Source organism: Ictalurus punctatus, chromosome 20, assembly GCF_001660625.3.
Source record: "Ictalurus punctatus breed USDA103 chromosome 20, Coco_2.0, whole genome shotgun sequence".
NCBI classification, from domain to species: Eukaryota; Metazoa; Chordata; class Actinopteri; order Siluriformes; family Ictaluridae; genus Ictalurus; species Ictalurus punctatus.
The window spans coordinates 18,222,510-18,232,860 of record NC_030435.2 but is presented as its reverse complement, the minus strand read 5'-3'; the positions used below and the strand labels follow the sequence as shown (position 1 = coordinate 18,232,860).

General features: G+C 39.0%; 1 protein-coding gene across 1 annotated transcript; it reads left to right on the top strand.

The window, feature by feature from the left end:
- The first annotated feature begins 7,143 nt into the window (after positions 1-7,143).
- Positions 7,144-10,108, top strand: rxfp3.2a (relaxin family peptide receptor 3.2a). Its single transcript, XM_017495204.3, has one exon. It carries the CDS (start codon positions 7,419-7,421, stop codon positions 8,628-8,630), a length of 1,212 nt encoding a protein of 403 aa, XP_017350693.1. The 5' UTR covers positions 7,144-7,418; the 3' UTR covers positions 8,631-10,108.
- Positions 10,109-10,351: the final 243 nt, after the last annotated feature.

The window sequence follows — 10,351 nt, the reverse complement described above, 5'->3', positions numbered from 1 at the left end:
AGACGATACAACCCCGATCAGTGGACAGTAGTTAGTCATTTACCACGTTAACCAATGCTGTTTCAATATTGCAATGAAGCCTAAATCCTGACTGAAAGATTTCCTATTTCCTAGAGCGGGTTGTCCACTAATCATACGGTTAGCGGTTCGATTCCTGGCCCACATGACTCCACATGCCAAAGTGCCGAACACACTGAACCCCAAGTTGCTCCCGATGCCAAGTAAGCACCTTGCATGGCAGCTCAGCTACCACCGCTGTGTCAGTGTGTGAGTGTGAAGGGGTGAAGGAGACACAGTGCAAAGTGCTTTGTGAACCACAAGGTTAAAAGGCGCTATGTAAGTGCCTTTACCATTTAAAGACAAGTGCATTTACCATTTAAGTATTAGCTCAGCTACTGATTTACAACTTTTTCAATGAAGGAGATAAAATAATTTTACAAAATAAGGGAACTTATCTAATGAGTTGTAATGAGGTCTACATTTGACCACAATATTTTGGTCATGTAGACATATTTCAGACACTGGCTGCTAACACATAACTGAACAGCAGTCTCATATTTGAAAGGACCAATTATACAGATTTAGAAATACCTGAACAATTTTCTTTTCACAGTATAGGAAAATGTGTTGAAATTCTTGTAGGTGGAGATTATCTTGGGAAACTGTAATATTCATTTCAATGTTGAGAATTGTTATTTGCTCTTGTGTTATTTCGGTTTGTTAACTTGATTTAGACCTCAGATGACCTCAGATCTTGGGGGGAAAGTGATAATGATGATGGACACGGCTAACACACAACATTGCGCAATTCCCACCATCTTTCCCCCAATTCCAGCATGGCTACATGGCCTCTTTGTATGCAAACCCATATTTTCATTTCTTTTTAATTAGATCTACTGAGAGCTGGCTATGTGAACAATTTGAGCAATTGAAAATTACACAGCTGAGAAAACCTTCATTGAAGGTACCCACATGCTCTGACACAGAAATGAGGACCGTGAGGGCCTAGAGAAATTAAATTAGTTAAAGATATTTGCTCTTAATCTACTTTAGAGGTTAACATGGAAAAATCTGAGACGATCTATTTCCCCTATTTTTGGCAGAGGGTGTGTACAATGTTGTTCAGTGGAGCAGCACAGCAGGACACCAGTATTTTGTAATCCAGGTTAACTGTACTGTTAGAAGGGGGAAAGAAGATTTTTCATTAAGGACAAGAAGGACATTATTTTCCTTTGTTATCCTTCATTTTGTGAAGAGCATCGATGAAGATTTTCATCAATTGCAGACAAATCGACAAATCGGTTTTGTGTTTCCTCCAACTTTTTAATGTACCTGACAATGGGCAGGACACAAACACTCTATGAATGTGAGGAATACTGAAATATTTTTAAAATGTTTAAAAAGTAATATTATTATTATATATATGATATATAATATTATTATTATTATTATAAAATTTTTAAAAACATATTAAAAGGTGTGGCTGGTTCTGCTCTTTTTGTAAGTAAACAAATTGTTCTTTTGTGATTTTTATGTGCCCATTTACAACCCCAAAAATACTGGGACAGTTTGGAAGATTATAATAAAAACAACGAGGAGTGATTTGTAAATGTAATTTTGACTTGTATTCAAACAAAAAACGTGTAAAGACAAGGTATTTGATGTTTTACCTTTTGATTAACTGCATAGTATTTTGAAGATAAACGTTTATTTTGAAATTGATGCATGTAACTCGTTCCAAAAAAGTTGGGACTGGGGCAATTTAGGACGTATAGCGATGTGATGAGTTGAAATAAGAAGGTGATGTGAAACAGGTGAGGCAGTCGTCTAATAATAGTATATAAGGAACCTCCAAAAAAGGCCTAGTCCTCAAAAGAGCAAGGATGGGTCGAGGCTCACCAATCTGCCAACAGATGCGTGAGCGAATAATCCAACACTTTGAGAACAATATTCCCCAAAGACAAATCGGTACGATTTTTGGCATTTCAGCTTCTACAGTGCACAATAAAATCTTGGTCCGTAAAGGGCAAGGCTGAAAACCAAGTCTGTAAAGGATATCCTGACATGGGCTTGGGAAATACTTTGATAAACGTTGTCAATCGACACCATTCGCCGTTGTATACACAGATGCAAGTTAAGGCTGTACTATGCAAAGTAGAAGCCCTACATCAACACTGTCCCGAATTACCACCGACTTCTCTGGGCTCGGTCTCATCTGAGATGGACAGTAGCACAGTGGAATCGTGTTTGTGGTTCGAAGAGTCGACATTTCACATATTTTTTTTTGACAAAACAGCTGTCGTGTTCTCTGAAAGAGGAAAAGGACCATCCAAGCTGTTATCAGCACCAAGTCCAAAATTCAGCATCTGTCATGGTACAGAGGTGTGTCAGTGCCCATGGCATGGGTAACTTGCACATCTGTGAAGGCATCAGTAATGCAGAAAGATATGTACACATTTTGGAGCAACATATGCTGCCATCCAAAACAGGACAACACAGAACCACATTCTGTCCAGATTATAAGTGCGCGGTTGCATAAGCAGAGAGTACGGGTGCTAGCATGGCCTCCCTGCAGTCCTGACCTGTCTCCGATTGAGAACGTGTGGCACATTATGAAGTGCAAAATAAGGCAACGAATGCCTCGTACAGTTGTTCAGCTGAAGAAATGCATAATGGATGAATGGGGGGAAATTCTAGTTGCTAAACTTAACCAACTGGTGTCTTCACTCAGCGGCCAAATGCATAATAAGTGTCATTAAAAGAAAAGGTGATGTTACACAGAGTGTTGCATTCATCAGATTTACACGAGTGTATATTTTCCAAAATAAATTAAATTCACAAAGTAAAACATCAAATAATGTGTTAACAATGTGTTTTCAATATAGTACAGGGTGAATTGAATTTTCAATAATTTATTTTTTTTTGCATTTTCCATACTGTCCCAACTTTTTCAGAACTTGGGTTGTAAATAATTTTTTCTTAAATACTGGGAGTTTTTTTGTCTGGCAGCAGGCTAACATCTGACACATGAAAGGGGATGGAACTGTAGCTGTCCCTGCAATTAAAATGCATTTTATACTCACTTAGCCACTTGTTGACTGGTGCAGCTATTGGAGCGTGGTCAAATTTGCAGTTTAATGTAAAATGCCTGCTTCAGGTGGTAATCTGTTTCTTGAGAAATTGTGTTCACGAAATCTTAATATGTTTGAGGTATATAATCTATTTTATCGCACTTTTAACACGCTATTTTGCTTCTCGAATTAAGAAGATAATGAAAATGTTTTGGTTAATTCAATGTGCTATACAATAAAATAAATATTCCAACAGTTTGAAGGATACGCTGACCAAGGCCTCATCGGCTATGTTTGTAGAACACTTTAAATGTATTCATAATTGTAATTTAAAAAAATGCATTTGACCCTCCACATAAGCAGAGTCTTAAATTCTGATGCCATCTGATCCTAAATCCTTTGTATACCATAAAGTCCTTTTTACCAACTTTAAAGGATCAATACAAAAAATTAAATACAAAGTACTATTATATATATATATATATATATATATATATATATAATGCTTGAAATGCCATAATATGTTACATTATAGTTACATTTGAGGTCTGAATACCAAGGTGTGCAATTTCAGTATTAAAAACTCACTGTGCACACTTTTCAATCTTCACTGTCCTCACTCACCTCTGAATATGGCCCTTTAAGAATAAAAGACAATGTTGCAGTCTTTGGTAAAAATACAGCAGTTTAACTGGTAATGAACTTAACTTTTCAGAATACAAAGATCGATATACAGTTAGGCTATATGTGGATTTTAAAAACTGATAAGTAATGAAGGTAGAATTGCCTGAGGACATAGGGAGAAGTAAGGACAGAGATACCACATATGAAGCAGGGAGGGAAGAAAAACTATTCCAATGGATAATGAGAAAAGTCAGTTCCATTCCAGTCATTACTTTTTCTTTTACTTTTACAAATTTATTTTACGTGAGCAAATTCTAAAACCACTTTCAACCCCTTTTGTATATAGAGAGTTGGCATTTGTGTGTATAAGAGTAACTACCTATGTGGTGTTTCTGTTATGAGACCATTAATTGTTGTTAATGAATGATCTGTTTAATTAATTTGAGCACCTTCCAATTAATACTCCTAATTAATACTATACCTACACATAACTAACGCTTATCTTAACCTCAGTAACCAAAAGGAAATCTTTTGGTTTTTATATCACACACAAAAGACTGTGCTTTTTTTTTTTTTTGCCTTCAGCTGCACACATATTTCTATCTCCCTATTGCTTGCACATTGTACTTTCTTATTAGAGACTGCGTTAGCCTCAGGGTTAAAGCCTTGAATCTCATGCACACACAAGGCCAATGTTTTATTTAAGATAACAAAGGGTAAATCTGTCGCCATAAAACCAGAGAATTCGGAGCAACACTGCTCACATAAAGTTTTTCTAATAAGTTTATTGTTGCGCTTGCGATCAAAGAAATACACTCCCATAATTATCAGACGAAGTGGTTTTTCCTTTAGCAGTGTATATTGTGTTGAGGATTTGAGAAGATGAAGAAGGTGAAGTAATATGCCACTAATTAACTTTGAAAACTCAACACGTGTCACATCAACATTCTTATCTTTGGTAAAAAAAAAAAAAAAAAAAAATTCTAACTGAGTGAATCCAAAATTTGAAAGGAAAATGATATTCTTCTCCACACATTTTTGTTAAATAAGATCTTGTTTCTATGCAAAACATGCTGCTTATTCTACACAATGCATCCGTGAGGTGAAAAGTCGTGTTTAAAAGCCAACTCCCATGAGCCTAAGGTCTGTTCCACACTGGATGTGTGAGCAGAGCAGAAGCAGCGTGTATATTTTTCAGCGCCCATGTTAACAGGTTAGAGTATTCACACCGCACGCCGCGGCGTCAGGCAGCGCCTAGCAGGAGCAGAGCAGAAGCAGCGTGTATATTTTTCAGCGCCCATGTTAACAGGTTAGAGTATTCACACCGCACGCCGCGGCGTCAGGCAGCGCCTAGCAGGAGCAGAGCAGAAGCAGCAGTGCCGCGATCGTTTCGACGCCGAGTCTATTTTTGCTGCAATGCTTGCTTGTGGAAACTGGCTAGTTTTATCGGCCATTTGTTACAGTTAAAATTACATCCCAACAAAAACTTTAAACCCCGATGCTTTATTATAGCCGTGTACGACCCCAAGGCGCTCTGAAATGTAGTCGACGGTGACTGACATCACTTCCAAATACAAACACGCCCCATAGTATACTCCCACCCCCAACACTGATTGACAGGTTTCTGTTACAAGGCATCGGAAATGCAAATGCAAAGGGGTTTGAATTTTGTCACGCTCCATACCTGGGGCAGAGGAAGTGAAATAGCAAACGGGGTAATTGCTATTGCTATTTTGATACGACAGGGTCATAACTTGTAAGACACCGGAAGTGCAATTGCAAATGCAGTTTCCGAGTGCTTTTGAAAATTGTCCGCAAAATACTTCCATAGGGTTGCACATTCTGTGTGGATAACTAATGTATTCGTACATAAGTTACCAATGGAAAATCATATGTTATGAGGTCTACCATCACCATGTGCTTGCCTATACAGTCTACTCCTCTCACCAGAAAGCCTTTTAGATTGTGGGTATCTGCATTTACTGTGACCTAGAGATGTGTTATAGGGAAAAACATATGAAGGTGGGAGGTATTTTTTTCAGATGGGGCTAAAGATGAGGACATGCAACACAGACAGGAGAACAGGGCCATCAGGCAGCTTGTGCGGCAAAGACTGAGAAAATATAAGGAATGCTAACAATGTACCTTCTCTCATCTCTCTCTCTCTCTCTCTTTTCCTCTGTTATGTTTGCATGCCAATAAACCCTGCAGTGAGATAACATATGTAACAATATTCTTAAGTTATAAAATGCAAAGAGGACAAATCTGGTTATCGAAATTCTCTAAAACCTACACTGTCTCATTTTAAAGAGGTGCTGGTGCCTGAAGCGTTCACACACATACACATGTATTTAAAGAATAAATAAAGACTAGTGTACACATCTACAAAACACATGTTGAATTAAATCTTCAACGGTTACTTGAATAAAAATATTTCCATCCAGAAACACAGCTTGATCATTTTAGTATGTAAGCTTGTAAGAGACTATTCCAGTGGTTTTCACAGTGGGGGCCGCAGCCAGGGGGCGCCCAGGGGGCCTCAACAATTTGGTAGGAGCCACCAAGCCCATCCCTCCCACTAGTATGTTTTCTCTTTCTCACTCTCAGACACACACACACACACACACACACACACACACACACACACACACACTCAATTCCTAATGTAATGTAATGTAATGTAATGTAAAGATGTAAGATGTAATTATTAATAAAAAAAAAGAAGGGAGATATATTCAGAAGTCTGTATTTTTAATGCGTTTTAAAGACATCTTGCAAAAGCGGGACCTTGGTCAAATGTTAATACCATTTGGGGGGCCTTGCCCTGGAAAAGTTTGGGCACCTCTGGACTATTCTATTAAAAATGTGAATTTAAGGGGCATTCCTTTTCTTCATTAGCTACTATCACCATCACTTCTACAATTTCTACAAATTCTTTATCTCCTTGAAAATGCCAATAAGAAATATAGCCTTCCACATATGAAGCTGTGTGACTTTTCTATAATCAGGGGATGAATTTGAATTTGAGCCGAGTTGGACTTCTTTCCTTGATACCAGCACCATTCAATTTAATGCCTCGTTATAAGGAATTTTCAACACTGATAACTGATGAACATCTCCTGACCATCTGCTGTCCTCAGGACTACTTTAGCCCTTCATTTAAAACATTCAGAAATGAAGGTACCAAACAGTACTTTTCCGTGTTTCTGATGTGGTACCATAAATTAATTTAATTAAAGTTGTTACGAATAAGAATTGTTATTCCAAAGTTAAAGTGACTGCCTTTCTGAGGAAAAGAAATTCCCGCCACATCTTTTACCTCATATCCTAATTCTCTCTCTCTCTCTCTCTCTCTCTCGCTCTCTCTCTCTCTCTCCCTCGCGCGCGTGACGGATATAAACTGCAGCGCGAGCGCGGCGCGAGAGCACTGAGCTGCGAGTGAGGAACAGACAGCTCGACTGGTTTTCTTTTCCTCCTCTCTGTTTACCTCACCTAGTAAAAATGGACCGTGAAATAATACATTTTTAAGACGTTCAACGGCAACAACCAGAAACAAGATCCACTTCAGAACTAAGGAAATAGATTTCAGAAGCAAACATGGACGAAATGGAAACTTCTGTGTTGTTTCTTATCTCGTACTACTAATTATTATCCATGATCGAGAAAACAGCTTGCTTGTTTCTGTGATTATCACTAGAAGTTTGTAATTCTGTGAAGACAGGCATGCAGCACAACATCAGCAGTACTTCTTCGTTGCCTGGAGTGGGGCTGTGTGGACCCGGAGTAGATGAAGGTGAAGACCTGTGGAACCGGAGCACCGGGACCCAACGTAACCTCTCTCTGAGATGCTGGCTCCAGCTGTTGTCTAAAGAAGCCATGCCAGAGCTGTATGGTGACACCTCGAGTATGGCCATGCGCGTCGTAATCGCACTCGTCTATCTGGTGGTGTGTGCTCTCGGTCTGGTAGGGAACTTGCTGGCACTGTATCTGCTCAAATCTCGGCACCGGCTCAAGCAATCATCCATAAACTGTTTTGTCATGAGCTTGGCTATAACGGACCTGCAGTTTGTACTGACACTTCCCTTCTGGGCTGTGGACACGGCGTTGGACTTTCGCTGGCCATTTGGCAAGGTCATGTGCAAGATTATCAGCTCAGTCACTACCATGAATATGTATGCCAGTGTGTTCTTCCTGACAGCTATGAGTGTGGCGCGTTACTGTTCTCTGGCCTCGTCCCTACGCATGCACAGCCCCAAGATGGCATCGACCGAGGTGAAATGGGCAAGTGTGGCCATCTGGCTCGTGTCTCTGCTGGCAACGCTGCCTCATGCTGTCTACTCCACCACGGCACAAGTGTCAGATGATGAACTTTGCCTTGTACGCTTCTCAGACATGGGAAACTGGGATCCACAGCTTTTGCTGGGTCTCTATCAGACACAAAAAGTGCTCCTGGGTTTTGTGATTCCACTGATTATTATCTGTGTTTGCTACCTACTTCTGCTGCGCTTCGTGTTGCAAAGACGAGTTAGCGGGATCCCCGGCTCAGACAGTGAACGAGGGAGGCACAAGCGCCGTTCCAAAGTCACCAGATCTGTCACCATTGTGGTACTGTCATTCTTCCTATGCTGGCTGCCCAACCAGGCACTGACACTTTGGGGGGTCTTAATCAAGTTCGACTTGGTGCCATTTAGCAAGGCCTTCTATAATGCCCAGGCCTACGCTTTCCCCATTACTGTGTGCCTCGCACACACCAATAGCTGTCTCAATCCAGTGCTTTACTGTCTCATCCGGCAGGAGTATCGCGCCAGTCTCAAGAAGCTATTGCTGAGAGCCACGCCGTCCTTACGCAACCTGACCAATTTAGTGCGCAGGAATAAGAAGGTCGCCGATGTTCCACCTGGCCTGGCTGTCGTGCAGATGGATGCTGGACTGTGAAGTAGTCCATGGAACCATATGGGACATGTAGTCATCCCAGATCATCATACCAGTTTTGTAATGGCACCCAGCAAGTTATGATTGGACTAATACTTCTGGGGTCCATGAAACTGGACTCTAAACCGACCAGCAGGACTTTCATCAGAATTGTAGTATTTAAAGGTGGTCTGCTTTTTGATTCAGGAACTCTGTCTGTTTGTTATCTACTGTTTGGTTTCTGTTTGGCTCTGTCCAAAACGCTGGGGTTCATGTGTCAAGCTTGTTCATTTTTGTCTTTGCTATAGCTCTGGAAATACAGAGATGATGTCTGATGTCCTTTTGTTTTTAAGAATCATAACTGATTATCGAACATTGAATAGAAGAAAATGGTCAAAACTCAAGACTTTCATCGAAGGAAACCGATAAAAACAATAACATAAGACTCAATAGCTTACCTGCAGTAAGAATTACTTTCTCCAGGCTTTTTTACTGTACAATGCCCAGTGTGATACCTCAGGCTTATATAATTATATTGTCATTTTATTTCATTTTTGCAGGATGGAGTCAAATAAATATTACACAAAGGACCATATGTACCCACCTGCATGTGATAAAATAGAAATGACCGTAATGAAAATGCACTGTGCACAGCCATGATTTGAATTATATACATAATATAATGTGTACTGTGAAATAAAAATTTGTAGGTCATTCTGAATCTGAAACTGTCTTAAAAGCATTTTGATTAAAAGGGATGCGGCAAGTGTTTGTAACAAGTTAATCAGCTTTACGCATCTAAAATATATATACTGTGGCTGCAAGTATGGAATTATATTCAGTGCTAAAGGAAATGAACGTTCGTCCAAACAGTCCTTGAGCACATGAATCTGAGTCCCAGATATCAATGATGGGTTAATTTTTCAATGTGTATGACTGCATGTGTAATTCTCGCAAGGGAAATAGTGTCATGTCCGTTTATTGTGAATGTCGTCCTGACCGTTGTGTTGGTGAGGATATTCAGTAAGGCTTTGCATTAAGGTTCCCTTAACTGACATTATTTAACAGATTATTTTACATGAAAAGACCAATAACACTTGTTATTGATGGTTCTTTTTTTCTTATATATTTTTTTTAATCTAATAATAATAAACCTAAATGAACTTGTCTTCCGTTGTTAACTGGCTAATTTCAGAACTGAGGCTGAAAAACACATTCTAATATTTACACCCTTGGAGAACAGAGTGCAGTATATAAACATAATTTTTTTTTACATTATTTATTTTTTTATTGACTGATTTTAAACATCAATACATACACATAATACGTGACTTTTAATACATTAATTTTGTTACTTCGTTAACATTACGAATTATTTAATTAATATCAAGTATGTTGAATGGCAAGTTGACATTTGTTGATGCTTATTAATGCAGTACATGTTAGTTTAGGGAACCTTAATGCTAAGTGTTATCAGTATTTATATATAAATTATTAATGCATATTGGATTGTAAGAATGTAAATAACTAACATAAATAAAATAATATTTTGAAGCATGTGCACACTGATTATCTTATGTTTTGTCTCACGTTCATATAGTGGAAGCGGTTGAGTCTGTTCACATGAAAGAGGTGAAATGAAAGAGCATTGCTAATGCATTAGCAGAACAACAAATGTACTACATTAACATGCACCACCATGTGCAGGCACCGCATATACATATATCTGTATTGTACATTCAGCA

Coding starts and splice junctions, on each gene's coding strand:
- rxfp3.2a (XM_017495204.3), top strand. CDS start 7,419: ATGCAGCACAACATCAGCAGTACTTCTTCGTTGCCTGGAGTGGGGCTG.